The following is a 16,369-nucleotide window of genomic DNA, read 5'->3' on the forward strand; positions in this document are numbered from 1 at the left end:
GGTACTGTTGGAGAGTCCCAGTTCTCCCTAGTAATGTTTATGGAAACCAGCTCAGACAATAACTGTGAACTTGCAGAAGATCCAGTGAATTGCTTGTGGGTTTTAGAGAGCCTCACGAGGGGATAGGAATGCTTAACAGTGAGATATTTTAGACTGGTTTGCTTCTTCACCTCATTATTTCCTTCCTTTTGAGAACTCGCAGTTCAACCATCCGGTTCCTACTTCTATTAGAAATGCTATTTTAAGCTGCCTGTTGCTAAGATACACTGTCAGTTCTATGCACTTGCTGTATCGGTAGTGTCTAAGAACGATGTATCCAATCAGTTTAATTAGTTTCCCCAAATTAAATATAATTTACAATAGGATTTAGTTTGGTAAAAACATGCCATTGTGTTCTCTCACTGCTTACAACAGTCACTTCAGGGATAAGTCACCTTCAGAAAGTGCGTCCTTTTCTGAGCGCCCTCAGATCTCACGTTTCATGGCAGGATCACCACAGCATCAGGAGGAACCTTTTTCCTGGTACCTAGTAAACAGCTGAAACCTCCTTCAACCTAAGGCCCATGGGATGTGTTGAAAGGTTCTCATTGATCCAACCTTTTCTGTTGTCTTTTTTCCATATTGGCTTAAATATGACATTCTTAGAACTTGGTGTACTACACTTCCTCATTGTTACCCCAGTGATAAGGAATACTTTCCACCATAGAGCCTAGTGACTTTCCCCAAGTCACAGAACTACTGACCTGGTTAGGAACATTCGTTTCTTTGAAGCACATGAAAGGATAAGGCCAAGCCAAATGAATCATTGTTCTTGCTATGAGTACAGGCCAACAGCTAGCCAGTTATGTGAGGTGTCTGCAGTTTGATCCATATGAAGTTGTGTACCATTCTCAGATGAAGAGTAATTTCAGATTCTCTTGCTTATTGGGTTAGGAAGGATCTTGGTTGCTGGTAAAGAAAAAGAAGCCCGTCTTAAATGATGCAATTAAATGTACTAAACCCTGCACATTGAAACACAGTGTTGTATAATAGGAAGAGTGTTGGGTGTAGAGCAGGGAGAGCTGGGTTCAAATCCCAACTCAGTCAGTGGTTTTACTGATGACCTTGCACAAATCTTGGTCTTACATACTCCACAGTGGTGTGATGAAGAACAGGAATAATCTCGTGCACTGCACCTTGACCTTCTTGGACAGAGTGCTGGAAACAAATGTGATAAACAAACATTGTCCTAAACCTGGACTCTATAATGTGGGTTTCCTCAACTTGGTGCTTCCAGATGTTTTGGATCACAACTCCTATCTTCCCTGACTATTAGCTCTGCTGGCTGTGGCTGAGAGGAGTTGAAGGCATAAGGTTGGGAAGGCAAAGAATTCCCTCATTCAGCCAGTGCCTGAAAATGCAGCATTCCCAGCTGGTGGGCAGGAGAAAGAACTTATTTACTAGGCCTATGCTCAGTGCTTCCCAAAGTTCCAGGCATAGAACTGGCTACACCTCTTGTGCTGTGGTTCCCAAATACCAACAACCAACTGGCTATTGGGCATTTGGGAATCATGCACAATGGATTTTGACAGATGGGCCAAACAACACAGCTTTCAGTCATGGGGTTTCCGCAGTGATGTCACAGGTAAATTGTTCTGCCCATCTGTCAAAACTGGTCCCTGGAGCAGTAACGATTTTCAACCTCTGGTTTAACTAGTCATACGCTGCATCAAGATCAGCAAGTGTGCCAAAGTGCAATCAAACTTATATTGTTACCACACACAGACCCATTCTATTTTATCAAGTGCATTTTTTTTTTGATCAATGGACAATAATGATAATGGTTGATGGGATTTCTGTCTTCATGGTTGGTGAGTCATTCAGTTACAGCTGTAATAGTTAAGAGTTACTAAGGCCTTTCACTGATTCATACTGCATTAATTTGAGACTCAGAACTCTAGTAGTATGGTACTGTTTGTTCTGGGGAGAAATTATTCTTACTTATATCAGCTTTTCACTCTGTATGTATTTTGATGATACTTTGATGGTTATTTTCTTCCTAAAATGCCCTGAGACATGAGACTTTTTTATAAGGGCATATGTGTGTGCTTGCCCATGAACCTTTCTCAAAATCAACCTCCCATTGACATTCTGTCCCTTCTGCATTTCTGACAGCATAGTGGTCTTTGCATAGGCTGTCTGCCAAGATTCTGAAAGAAATTTTTTTCCAAGCTGGGATCATGAGCTGCTTTGTTGTTGTTGTTGTTGTTGTTGTTGTTGTTGTTGTTGTTGTTGTTACTGCCTTTCATGAGGAGCAACCACTGCATTCTGAGTGGTGCAAAAAATAAATAAATATGGCCAGTGTGGGGACAATTATCATAATGAGACTTTGTTGCCTGGTTTAGAAAGTATTCTTTGGCAAGTACATCCCATATAAGCAGAGTGAGCTATATCTACAACTGATAGCTCATTCTACATGAGAAAGCCAATAATGTATAGTCAGATGTTGTTAAGGTAACTCCCACTCTATGGGACCTGAGGTGAAATTTCGCAGAAAACAAATTTCTGAGCAAATGAAGGGGGAATTGTAAAGTGTGGCTTTAATAACCAAACCTGATCTCATCTCCTTTGGGGTTAAATGATCTTGTGATGTGGACACAATGTCACACCATTAAAGCAGATTAGAGCCACCATTTTACTTATTGAAAAAATGAGGAAGAAAGCCACCCCCTTTTACTGCCCTGTTTTATAAGTACAACAGGGGTAAATCAAGAGTGTAGCACGATCCTAAGTATTTACCCAAATATATCATGACCATAAGAATAAGTTCAATCTTTGTATAAGTCATCAGTCACCTTTATGAAACAGGTATTGCCTTCAAGGCCCTTAGTTGCTCCTAATATTGTCAGGAATATGCTAATAAAAACTGTTTTTAAACGACCTTTTCATTGCCTTATTCACACATGCTTTCAAGGAAACCAAATCCCATAAATCTGGAAATAGTTCAGTATAAAATTTTTGCAGAGTGTAAAACTGGCAGGGTTTCACTGGAGTCCAGGGGACTGGGCTGGTTTAGCTCTGTTGAAAGACAACAGCCCTTGAATGGAGAGGCAGGAGTAATCAATGGCTTTGCATGCAGTGCCAAACATTTTGCAGATACTATCTGTTGTAAAACTGTCATGGGCAATTTAACCTACAATTCCTGGCTATCCCAGTTGCTCTGATAATGTCATCAGCTGAGAGATAACCTTGGTGCTTGCTGTTGTCATGGAAGAACTGCCGAAGCCTGCCCAGTTCTTTAGTGCAACAATATTTTAAGCTAAATAGCACCTGACACATTGTTGGCACCAAGCACAGGTAAAACAGAAGTTATAGCACTTAGCTATTGCCAAACCTCAGACTTTCACAGATTCCAGACAGCAAGGAGGAGGGACTAAGAAAGACAACCGGGTGGTGAGTCACAGTACCTTATAGGGTACAGCATTGTGAGAATGTAACCATTTCACGGTCCGTCCATCCCCAGACATACCCCTATACATATATTGCTTCAGAAAAATTCTCTTTAAGTCCCAATTTCTTCAGCAAGTAAAGCTTCAGTCTCTATAGACTATGCATATAGAGAAAATTTGCATATTTATTGAATTTATTTGCTTCTGCACAACCTATGCAGAGCACTGCAATTCTACCTCCTGTATCTCCTATTCAGTCTTATCTCCTCCCCAGTACCCAAGATTTCACCAGGCATTGCTTGCACACTTTCAAGCCTTGAGGACTAGAAGTGTGCTCTTTTAAAAGGAAAACTGAATTCTCAGGCAGATGCCTTCTGGAGTCTATACCCTTTCTGAATTTGCATATTGATGAATCATATGGCTCTGGATACTCAACAACACCGAGGAAAGTAGAGAAGTGTAATGTTTTAATTCATTTGTTTTTTGTTTTTCAGATCTCGTAGATGACCAGGATCTGAGAGCTGACCTTCAAAACCTGCACCTGCCCTAGCAGATACCCACTCCATCTTGGCCTCCCCTCTGCCCCCAAAATCCCTTCCTACATAGGAGTGGCTGAGCCAGACAGTTTCGATGCCTAAGCACAGCAAGGTGACCCAGAGGGAACAAAGTACTGAGCATGTCACTGAATCAGTGGCTGATCTGCTGGCCCTTGAGGAGCCTGTGGACTATAGACAGAGTGTCTTAAATGTGGCTGGAGAAAATTGGAACAAGCAGCAGGATGTGGATGACACTGGTGAGGATCGGCCAGCGTGGAACAATAAACTGCAGTACATTTTGGCTCAGATTGGCTACTCCGTGGGCCTGGGGAATGTCTGGCGCTTTCCGTATTTGTGTCAAAAGAATGGCGGAGGTAAGTGAGCAAGGTAGTATAAAAGTCATCTGTTATGGACACATGTTCTGCTTTCCTAATATAATAATACAAGAGGAAGGGAGCATAGGCTTGAAGGCCATAGGATGCTATCTCAAACTGAGGCAGACAATACATAGTACTGACCATGCTGACTGGTAGTAACCCTCTAGGTTTCAGACAGGATCCTTTCCTGGCTCTTCCTGGAAATTCTGGGTAAATCATGTGCTCAACCATTAAGCTATAGCTTTCCCTTCAATGGATTGTTGTAGTCACTAGTCTGCATGATCAGGCTGCTCATTAAAGAGTTAAATGAAGAACTGTTATCCTGAATCTTATGACACGTTCTAAGTATCTATTCTATACAATCCAAGACTATTCCTCCACCACGCTCAGCGAGTAAGTCTCCTTTCCTGCTTGATAGTGTGCAAGTATTATTTACCTGGTCATCTTGAGTTCAGGTAACAATTTGTGATGGTGAAAGGCTGCCATTATTCTTGGACTGTGTCTTTTTTTTATAACAGCCATGTATTTTCCTTGATTGTGCACTGCAAATCCATGCCTGAACCACATTGAACCATTATTATCTCAAAATATGTGAAATATATAAACAAGCCCTTGCTACAAAAGGCATTCCTCTATAGCTTGGTAATGATTTTCACAAAGTTGAACTCAGCCAACTCTTCTATCTGTTTGAATTTGCCCTAGTTGAGCTGATTATGCACTGTTAATTTATTTCAGATTTACAGGTTGTGCTCTATTTCCTAACAAATTTGCTTTCCATGGTGTGATTCTTGCTCTCTGTGACATAGGATGATAATATTCCATTAATCTTTTTCTTTTTTTTTAGCCACCGAGTTGCAGGAAAAGTAGATTAAAGGCATAATTGCAAAGGATGACTGTGTAAGGCACATTGCCCTTTGGTTGGCTGCACAGATAGAGGTGACCACTGGTGTTTTCCCTCCTATCAAGTGCTGAGTCTTCAATGTGGTCAATAGAACATTAAATGAATGGTTGTTGCACCTTGAAGGCTTACCTGCTTGCTATTAAGCTTATGCTTCCTGGATTATCCATGGATGAAGCAAAGTGCTGGCTGAGTATCAGTTGGGTGTAATGCGACAGGAATGGATTATTGATAGATAGATGCTTTTGTGATAAATGCAATTCCTTGGTTGATAAAGTCTGTATCGCTTCTTGGTTCAGCAAGCTTTTTCTGCTAAAAAATACTGCTGTATGTGAAAGTAGTAATTTGTGTGTTGTTTTCTTCTCAGTAATGAAGTGTGCATATGTCTAGCAGAGAGAACAGATTTTCATTAGGAAAAGGGTGGTAGTGGGCCAATTCTTTGGAACATTGTGTGCTCAAGAACTTACAGGATGGTGCTGCATGGGTTGAAAGCTTTGTTGAAAGCTGAACGCCCAGGTTAGGGTTGCAAACGGGAACCCTCTAATTGTACATATAATCTTGTTACAAAACCTGGTTTTCCCATTATGTGTACTGATGGCTACTGTGTGCCCTAAATGTGTAGGAAGCACCTGAGTTTCTCAGCTGACTTGTCTGTCTTTGGAACTGGAGTGCATTGCTTTGCTAGTGTATATGGAATTTTGAAAGCCATTGCCTATTGGGGTCACCAGAGTCAGAGGCAATGATGTAATCAAAGACAAGGCAGTTCCAGGTTCCAGGGAAGGAGGTAGACAAGGACTAGAAGCAGATGGCTGGGTCAAGAGGCCCCAGACTAGGCAGAAAAGAAGTTTGAGGCAAGGGAACTGGTGTGGCTGCTCAGGGAGGCAACTTGTTCAGGGTCAAGAACCAAACCTGTCAACAGTTACATAGAACCAGCCAGGCCCTTACTGGTTCCTCTGACCTAACTTGGTTGGAGAGCAGCCATGCTGTCTCTGACCAGGACTGGCCCAATATATTTTGCTGCCTTAGGCAAAGGACAAGATGGCACCATGCCATTTCCCAGAGAGAAGCTGACTGGACTGGCGGTACTAGCAATGGAGTAGTGTCCGTCATAATGCCTGAAGGCAGCAGGGTAGAGAAAGGGCTCTGCCCTCTAACAGAAAGCACCAAGGAGACGATGCCAATAACTCACTTCTGCTGCTGTCTAAATTACATGAGATGTGAAGTTACATGTTTAAATAAGAGTCTTCAGTCTGGCTGCTTTTTCTTTAAAATAAAAGGGGCCCTGATCCAGAATGTACTCCTCATCCAGATCAAGGCCCTGCAGTGGTTTTCTGCTAAGAAAACCACCCTTACCTGTTTGCTCTTGGTCTCCACAGTTTCTGTTTCTTGGTATGCTGTGAAATGGTTGGTTTTTTTTTATTCTGTTTTGAGGTCTTTTTCATATTTATTATGAGCCCTGCTGGAAATTATTTTAAATAGTGTCGTGGAGGAGTTTTATGTAGAGTACTGAGTTTGAGTTTACGGTAGCTTGTGCTAATAGTGGTTGCTTTCAGAGCCCTGAAATGCTTCGGGAGGAAAGGTGAGATATGATGATGATGATGATGATGATAATGATAATGATAATAATAATAATAATAATAATAATAATAATAGAAATAATAATAAAATTAATTGTACCGAAGACCTTTTCCTAAAGGGGAAAAAAGAAATCTTGTCATTTGCTTTGATCAGAGTCTTCCAGTGGATTCTTGTCAGGAGCTGACCCAGTTGTGTGAAGGATTTTTATATCTTTTTGAGAAGCTGTGAGTTATGTCAAGAATTAACTCGGTGATGTTGTGCTGGGTGCACTTAATCGTTTCCAGCCTGCTTATCTGACTACCCTGAATATGAAGCAGGATCAAAATCTTGCCTACACAGCTTTCCTGTCTTATTAGAATTATGAACGTGCCAGTAATGTGGATTTTTCCTTTTTCTTTGAGTTTTTGGTCAACAGCTCTGTTTTCCAGCATGAGAGTTTTTGGCCTCTCTGGCCAACTGTTTATATTTCTCAGACTGCCCATTTGTTTCGTACTCTCTTCAACTAGCCAGAGATATATGGCCCTGCTATTTAAGTAGAGCCCTTTATGAAGCATTTTCATCCAGCCCTTCCAGGAATTGTTCTCTTTAATTGCATAGCTGGCACTGGAACAGCCATTGTGAAGGCAGAAAATAACCACACTGTATATACATTTAGATATGGAGTGTTAAAGTGATCCTGTGTGCTGTAGTTGTATTAACCTCTCCCTCTATTGTCATGGCACCATTTTAAATTAAGAGACTTGCTTCAAATAATGTTTAGAGACAAATGATAACTGGAGCTGATGAGAGTTGGATGGGCCATACAAGTAAGAAGTGGTTGTCTCCTAGGAGCAGTCATGGTCACCTTCTCATGCTGGGACCTGTATGATCAAAGACGGGCATCTCTAATGAGCTTTTTCTTTCCTGCCAGGTGCCTATCTGGTTCCATATCTCGTATTGCTCATCCTCATCGGCATCCCTCTCTTCTTTCTGGAGTTGGCTGTTGGCCAGAGGATCCGCCGGGGCAGTATAGGAGTGTGGAATTATGTCTGCCCTCGGTTGGGGGGCATTGGATTTGCCAGCTGCCTTGTAAGTGCTTGCAGAAGGCTTGTGGTGGCTTTGGGACAGCTGTGTGGATGATAGACAGGTGGTCTTCCACATGTGCTGTCTAGCAGACATGTGCATAACAGACCCATTTCCCAATGTAAAGAGGGCTTAGTTATTGCAGAATATAATTAAAAGATACCAGCCTGTGAAGGTGGTTGGTTAGAAGCTCAAGACTGATGCCTTGAACAGTTCTTTCCCCCAGCTATGGAACAGGATCAGACATTTACCATCAAGTTCTGATTTCCTTTGATTTCCCTGCATGGTCCTATATATATCTGAACTGAAAGGAAGTGCCCTTCAAGACCGTGCCCTAACTGATCCACTGTTTACACCTGTCAAAACAAACCTCTTTGTAGTTTAGTCCTGATGATTCACTCTGCAGAGGGTCAAGTGATGGGCAGGCGGGTGCTAGCAAAAAGACCATTTCCCCTCTGGAATTGATACTGGAACTCAAGCTTAGCGCCACAACTCACTCATGCCACCTAAGCACCATTGTGCCATTCAGCATCTTATATAAACTGCTGGGATGACAACCAAAGCCCCTTGATTGATGTGGCTCTGGATCGCCTGTGCAAGAGCAACACTGCTTCCTTGATATCTGGCAATTTTAAGGGAAACAATCACTGGACATGCCCACATCACAGGACAGAGCAGAGTTTGAGAATGCATGGGGAAACAAGAGGAAAGAGAAGTCCCATTGCATAGCATTGGATATAACCCAGTGCATTTCAATGTTCCATTCTCCACCATTCATTTTAGTATCACTTTGTTTGGAAATACGTTTTGCTTTCCAGGATCCAAACATTTTCATTCTCCTGTTGCCAGGTCTGCTTGTTTGTTGGGCTCTACTACAATGTGATCATAGGATGGAGCATCTTTTACTTTTTTAAATCCTTCCAGTACCCGCTGCCTTGGAGCGAGTGCCCCGTCATAAGGAATGGCACAGTGGCAAGTGAGTCCTTTCTCTTTCCTGCTTTGCATGTGGTAGAAGGGAAATGAGGCACACTTCTTTAGGTGATAAATAGCGTTCAGCTCTGTGACTTATAATCTTCCAGAATCTTTTAATTCAAATGTGATAGTTGTTGCAGTAGTAATCAATGTTGGCTGATACCACACAGCGCAGATGGGTGGATGCATTCATTTATCCTTTTCCATCATTGTGGGTCTCAAGGAGAAATAAGTCTTCGCTTGCCCTGTACACTGTAGTTACTATAGTAAGGTAATTCAACATTACTTTTTTTAGGGGTGTTGAGAGTAGCTTCCAGTCAACAACTTAACAATAGTTCAGGTTTGTTTCCATCTGATAGGGTATGGGAATTGCGTTTGGGCATTGGTTGGTAGGAAATGGATACTTTCCAAAGAGTGCTATAGAGACACTCTGGAGGTTAATGGAGCATTTAATAGAATGTGAACATCTCCCAGAATATATATAAATCTTTTATAGTGGGTGTAAATTGCCCCATTTATTTAACTTTTAGTTTCAGTGGCAAGATCTTGGATTCTTATTCCTTTCTCCTAATGTGAATTTCGACATCCTTCCTGAAGTGCCCTATGAGTGCTTGTCTCTCCTACGTAGCCTTTAAATGCTGCCTTGCTTTGCTGTGGCACAGGTGTGTCTAAATGAGAAGTCAAAGCATGTAAAAAAACCACAACTCCATAGCTTTTGTCCCTTTTCAGCCGTGGAACCAGAATGCGACAAAAGCTCTGCTACTACTTACTTCTGGTACCGGGATGCCCTGGACATCTCCAACTCCATTAATGAGAGTGGTGGGCTTAACTGGAGAATGACTTTATGCCTCCTGGCAGCTTGGACCATTGTAGGCTTGGCCATGATCAAAGGAATTCAGTCTTCAGGAAAGGTAAGTGTTGATGGTGGCAGCCCAAAGCAGAACAGAGATTGCCAGAACCTACAACAGGTGAACCCACTTATAAAGTGGTGGATCCAGGGATGGGAAACCTGTGGCTCTCCAGATGGTGCTGGACTACAACTCTCATCATCCCTTCCCATTGGCCATGTTGGCTGGGGCTGACAATGTCTGGAGGGCCACAGCTTCCCCATCCCAGACCTACAGGTTACAGAAGACAATAATGTTTGGGATGCAATCTTATAGCCAGGACAAAGCGTTCAGCAGCTTCCACACATCCTGAATGGTTCATGGGGCCCAGGTAACCACAATGGAATAAGAAGCTAGGAAAAAGGAAAGGGTGAACACTTTCCGAACCACCTGGTCCAGGAGTGCTTTCTCCATTTTGCTTGGCTTGTGCCTCAGAGCAGCCACCTGAAAGTAAGAATAACATGTAAAAGAGCCCATAGTTGAATGAATGAAGTCAGCAGTACCTGATAGCAATCACAGGCACAGCTTCCTCTCTTTTGGGATACAGCTGCTCAGTTTACCTATCTTAGGGCATATCCACATCAAACCGGTTAGCAGTCACTTATTTCCCCATGAAGAACCACAGGAATTGTAGTTCTGTTTGGGGAGAGGGCTCAGGATCTTGAACAGTGAATTCATCAAAGTACCGCATTGGCCTGAATATAAGCTGCACCCAAATATAAGCCACTCCTTTAAAATTGGGGGGGGGGATACCCAAATATAAGCCGCTCCCTTCCTCGCTGCTCCTTGCTGCATACTGGTGTTAGGATATTTCCGTTCCACCTTAAAAGGGAGCAGGCTTTGTGAGTCACAGAGTCTGCGCATGTCCTGTTCACAGGATGTTTATGTTTGCTATTCCTTTCGATTTTGCAGTCGGTCGGAGACACTGACTCAGAACAGTCATGTTTTTCTTTGTTCTGTTCAACGCTAAATAAAGTCTGTAAATATGCTCTTCTGCGGTGCAGCTTTCTGGCTGTGTTTCTGCTGATAAAGAGTGTGCACGAGCCCAAGGAATGTGGCAGTCTATTTCTGAGGCTTCGTGTCGCTAATTGCTGGATCTGCGTGACTACGGGAGATCGATGGACGTCCGGCAGCCGGCTTGGGGCCATGATGGACTATATCTCCCTGGCAGTATTCCCAACAACTGGGGGGCGGGGCGGGGGAGCCGTGCTGTGTTGCCAGCCGCCTTTCCCCTTCCTTGCTCTCTCCCTTCCTGGCCTTGGGGGAGAGGATGGGGAACTACGCATGGGGCAGGCGCCACTTCACCGCGCTCCTGGCGCTGTTTGCCCCGCACTCCTAGCTGCATACCGTATGGTCGCGAATATAAGTCACACTTTAACTTTTCACAGTTGGAATTTGGGCAAAAAGTGCAGTTTATATTCAGGCCAATATGGTATCTCACCAAACTACAGTTCCCAAAATGCTTTGTAGAAAGAAAAATACTGACAGAAGTTTCCAGTAGGGTAGATTTGGGCTTATTGTTCATCCTTAAGACTTTCTTTATATACAGTCTACTGCTGGATTATATATAAAGTAGGATCTCCCGCTTTCTCTCCCTCTCCCACTCAGGTGATGTATTTCAGCTCCCTTTTTCCTTACGTGGTACTGATCTGTTTCCTGGTCCGGGGATTGCTCTTGAGGGGGGCGATAGATGGGATTCTGCACATGCTCACTCCCAAGGTAAGCCCACCACACTCACCATGTGCCTTTAGACCAGTCAGAGAAATGTCTCTTACTGGGAACTATAGCTAGCAAGAATCCTATGTCTCTGGTGATCATCACAATCCATGTCCTATGTTAAACTGATGCCTCTGTGGCGCTGCCTGGATGGCACCAGAGCAGAGCAAATTTTACTTAGGTATAGGTGTTGCTTTTTTAGTCAGTGGTGCTACTCTCTCTGAAACTGAAATGCTGATGATTAATTGCTTTGGGCGTGCCTGTCCAGGTCTGTTTCATTATTCTTCCTGCTTGTGGTCAGAATTGTACCAAATTAACTAGGTTTGCCAAAGGACAGCTGCAAAATGGATTGACTCATTAGCTGTTTAATTAATTCATTAAACAAAGATGTAGGTGATTGAAATTATGAAGCTGGCATTAATCCTGATTAATTTTGAATAAGAGATTCTAAAATACAAGCCCCAGTGTCCAGGTTCTCATTGTAGGTAGAATGATTAGCAACCACACATCTTCCATTTGCAATACTGCGCAGGCCCAAACTGTAAATGGCATCTCCATCAGGTTTGTCCAGATTCATGGCAGCAGAAGGTCCCACCGGTATCACACTACACACGAGCAGCATGCAATGGATGCTTTAGCTGAGATTCCTGCATTGCAGGGGTTTGGACTAGATGACTCTATGATTCTATGATTCTAATTTGGTAGGGCTCACTTGCCATGCCACAAACCATGGTGGACTGAAAGGGAGTAAAGTGCTTAATAGTTTGCTAGTACATTAGTTTGCAGAGAGCACTTGCATAGCTTGCTAGCATAAGTGTGACTATCCTGTGCAGTCTATTAAGTGCATTCTGTAAACAGCAATCCTTAATCAATAAGGTTAATCAAGCTTTTCTTGATAAAGGGATGGGGGCTAATTGTAACTGGCAGGGGTCATTTTGAAACACTGAGTTTGTTTTCTCTCAACTGTCATTTGGACACTACCTGTGTTTTCAAGCTTTCTTCCATAGGAATCATAAGGGCTAGTGTTTTTTGTTTTTGTTTTGTTTTTCTCTTTTAAAGGATTGTGACATTTTTTCAGGGCATGATATTCCATGCCTAACTGGGTAAGCCCACAAAGTGCACAGGCAGTAAAATTCTAAAATGCAATGATGAATAAGGCATTCACAGTTCTGCATCTGAGATCCATTTATTTCCATGGGACCTGATTCCCTTTCTATTGTGCCCTTAGGCATCAATAATTGAGTCAACAGAGGAGAAAGATAGAGAGCTCTCTCTAGCATATGCACAAAGAACAGATACCCAGGCAATGATGTGCTGTTCTCAGCTGCCAATGTTATACATTTAAATATAAATGTGCCATATGTGGACCAAGCTGAGCATCTCTGATGCAGGATGGATGACTTGGCTTCCTTCTCATCTCTCCTTACAGCTAGATAAAATGTTGGATATCCAGGTGTGGCGGGAAGCAGCCACTCAGGTCTTCTTTGCCCTTGGACTGGGCTTTGGCGGAGTTATTGCTTTTTCCAGTTACAACAAGCAGGACAATAACTGCCACTTCGATGCAGCCTTGGTCTCCTTCATCAACTTCTTCACCTCCATTTTGGCCACACTGGTAGTCTTTGCTGTGCTGGGCTTCAAAGCCAATGTCATGAATGAAAAGTGTGTGGTTGAGTAAGTACTCATTCCAGTCTCTCTCTCCCTGCCTCTCCCTTTCTCTCTCCCCTAAAGGCTTCTCTGGAGGGCACAACCACAGCAACTATCTATTTTTCAGGGTACCTTATAGTTACTTTAAAAAAGCATCCAGTGCAGCGGGTGCAATTCTGTTCTGGCCTGAAGCTTTGATAGCCAGAAACTGTAGTTTCCTTCTGGCCAGGTGGCAACCTAGAGTGCTCTCTGGAACCAGGAAAACAGCTTTTCACCTTATTATTTTTGCAGAATGTGCTGTGAAGTAATTGGACTAAATCCTGCCACTTCATTCATTATTATTCAGTATTCATTCAGCTCATTCCTTCACAATTTTCTCCCCTCCATTTTATCCTCACGACAACCTTGTTAGGTAGGTTAGGTTCAGAGACTGTGACTGACTCACCCAGTGAACTTCATGGCTGAGTGGGAACCAGAACCTTGGTCCCCCTTGTCTGACATTCTTAATTAACCACTGCACCACACTGGCTCCCATCAACTGCTGGGGTTCATTTTGCCTGTTTTGCTGGCAGAAGATGCCCTTCACCCAGAACAAGGTGAATAAGGCCAGGCAATGGCTCTATAATGACCTTTAGCTTCTCCTCCATAGGAACGCTGAGAAGATTCTGGGTTATCTGAATACCAATGTCCTCAGCCATGCACTCATCCCACCCCAAGTGAACTTCTCCCATCTCACGGCCAAAGACTACACCGAGATGTATGGTGTGATAAAGACAGTGAAGAAGGATCATTTCGATAAGCTGGGCCTGGATCCTTGTCTACTGGAAGATGAGCTTAACAAGGTATGTTTATAGCCAGACTTGCTTTTCACGGTATATTTATAGCTGGGCTTGCTTTTCATGGTCATTTTCGACCCTAGATGCTGGTTCCGCTCTTGTACATCCTTGAAGTCTCAGAGCGAGCCAACTTGCTTGGGAAGAGCACATGGTAGAGCTCTCTTGGGATTGTACCACTTCTGCATGGTGCAAGTGGGGGATCTCATGCTCATATGCACCCCATTGTCTTGTTAAAAACAACCACCTCTCATTGCATATAGAAAATTAACACCTTGCGTATAGAAAATTAGCATATTAGAGAGAAGGCTAAGGCAGAGAGCTTGTGATTTCTGTTTAAGATCACTCTTGGTTGCAGTTCTTACCATGTGCTGATGAAGACTTCACTGACATAAGGAATAAGGAACTGAAGTATGTCAAAATCATTGCAAGAATTGAGCTTGTGAGAGGTGGCCGACTATAACAGTGTTATGGAACAGATGTGTCTGGGTGCTGTGAATAGTAGAGCCTATGTTTCGTATGCTGAAGTTCCCAGGTTTATTCCCCAGCATCTCCAGGTGGGGGTGGGAGTGTCCCTTGTCTGAAAACCTCAAGAGCATCTGATGCTGAGCTAGATGGACCATTGGTCTGACTTGGTTTAAGAAAGACTCCTGTCTTCCTGAGATTACTGAGGGAGGTGAAACTGAGAAATGAATACATCATGTAATTTCTATGGGATACATGCATTGAAAAGTCACAACTTTCCATGACTTCTCAGAACATGTATATATGTAGTGAAACAGATGCTTGTTCAATCATTTGTATGCATTATGCATCATTTTCCTTATACCCACAATGGTTTGGCTGTTTGGTTCTGCGAGCCTATGATTTTACAGATAGAAATCTATTTACATGAATACATGCACACCTGCTTTTATGATGTAATCTTCTGCCCAGAGTAACGCAAGCATCTTCTTTTGGCTGTGTACAGTCAGTGCAGGGAACTGGCCTTGCATTCATAGCTTTCACAGAAGCAATGACCCACTTTCCAGCTTCTCCTTTCTGGTCAGTGATGTTCTTCTTGATGCTGATAAACCTGGGTTTGGGGAGCATGATTGGGACCATGGCTGGCATCACCACACCCATCATTGACATGTTCAAAGTGCGCAAGGAAGCATTAACAGGTAAGTTCTCTCTTGGGGAAACTCAAGAAACCATTCACAGAGTAGCACTGTTGTGCATGCAATGACACCATTTAGTTCTGGCCAAGACTTGTGCTACAAAATACATTGCTGGATGGGATCAAATTGTAATTCTTAAAAGTCATGGCATAACATCAGAGCTGAACCAATGTTTCTATTACTGAAATATATTTGCTGTCCCCAAAAAGAGCAGAGGGATTTGGGGGTTAAGGGGTGCCTGTCAACATTGGGAAGCTCACACACTGTGATAATGTGGCAGTATCTGGGGAACTGATGATTTTGGGTCATTTCATAAGACCAAACTGTGGAGGGTTTATGGGTGAGTAGATCTGGGCTGAGTTTGGAAAGTTTCAAAATGATTTTGTGATTATTTCATCAAACCTCCACATTTATCATACCACTACAAAGCTGATCCAAATGGCTGCTAGTAGCATATTCACCGTGCAATCCAAGAATGTTTTGGTTACTTCAAAGTAAATCACAGTGGTTTCAATGGATAGTAGCCCAGATGTGCCTCGGGTTATGAATTGACCACTTCATTGCATGCCAAACTCTGGTAGAATCAATTCAATGCACATGTCCAAATTAGCAAGCTGTGTAAAACCCCATTAAGCAACCCAGGGTATGAAGCACTGGTAACAAATTCCATTGCAGTGACAAAAGCAAACACCATCATTTAAACTCATCATTCAAAAAAGCATCCACATCTGAAGCCTGATGTGAGCCTTCCAGTCAGGACCTATCATTGCTGATAAGCTCAGTAAAGTTAAGGGGGTGTTTCTGAGGTATATAATACCTTCTGTGTGCTCCACATGCCTACCTGCCTAGATACTTGCAGATTTGTATGTAGCAGATTTTGTTTTACATTTCTCTAAAGATTACATTGCATATTAAAAGTTTAAGAGCAATTTATAGGGCACTCCTATGAATATTTGCTTAGAAATAAGCCACACAGTGTTCAACGGAGCTTAATCTCAAAGAAGTGTGTCTAAGATTGCAACCTTAAACTTTTAAATTGTGAAATTAAGTACTTAAACCAAATGTTGTGCTTGCCTTAACTCTGTTTCCCCATAGTGGCCAGTTGGGGCTTCTACGTATAGGATAAAATTTCTTGCATAGAAGCCACATGTGGAAAGTTGGGTGAATCCCACACATAGCTTGCTACACACGTGTCTGTTTTACCATGATCACCAAGTAGAGGAGGCGCCAGTGGTGGCCTACTTCTGTCAGGCATATGCACATTAACAAAGTCGATGT

The 16,369-nt window shown here is 42.8% G+C and overlaps 1 protein-coding gene across 3 annotated transcripts in view; it reads left to right on the top strand.

The window, feature by feature from the left end:
* SLC6A17 (solute carrier family 6 member 17) overlaps nucleotides 1–16,369 on the top strand; it is a 36,122-nt gene that overhangs the window by 7,726 nt on the left and 12,027 nt on the right. For all 3 annotated transcript variants that reach the window (XR_014008174.1, XM_081194166.1, XM_081194167.1), the window contains exons 2-9: nucleotides 3,923–4,338; nucleotides 7,728–7,885; nucleotides 8,729–8,855; nucleotides 9,581–9,762; nucleotides 11,347–11,457; nucleotides 12,884–13,125; nucleotides 13,748–13,940; nucleotides 14,902–15,094. Coding sequence is in view for 2 of the 3 variants with exons in the window: in XM_081194166.1 (XP_081050292.1) it covers nucleotides 4,059–4,338; nucleotides 7,728–7,885; nucleotides 8,729–8,855; nucleotides 9,581–9,762; nucleotides 11,347–11,457; nucleotides 12,884–13,125; nucleotides 13,748–13,940; nucleotides 14,902–15,094 (1,486 nt within the window). In the remaining variant the exon portion in view is untranslated. The remainder of the gene's footprint in view (nucleotides 1–3,922; nucleotides 4,339–7,727; nucleotides 7,886–8,728; nucleotides 8,856–9,580; nucleotides 9,763–11,346; nucleotides 11,458–12,883; nucleotides 13,126–13,747; nucleotides 13,941–14,901; nucleotides 15,095–16,369) is intronic.

This window comes from Podarcis bocagei, assembly GCF_964188305.1.
Source record: "Podarcis bocagei genome assembly, chromosome: 5".
Classification (NCBI taxonomy): domain Eukaryota; kingdom Metazoa; phylum Chordata; class Lepidosauria; order Squamata; family Lacertidae; genus Podarcis; species Podarcis bocagei.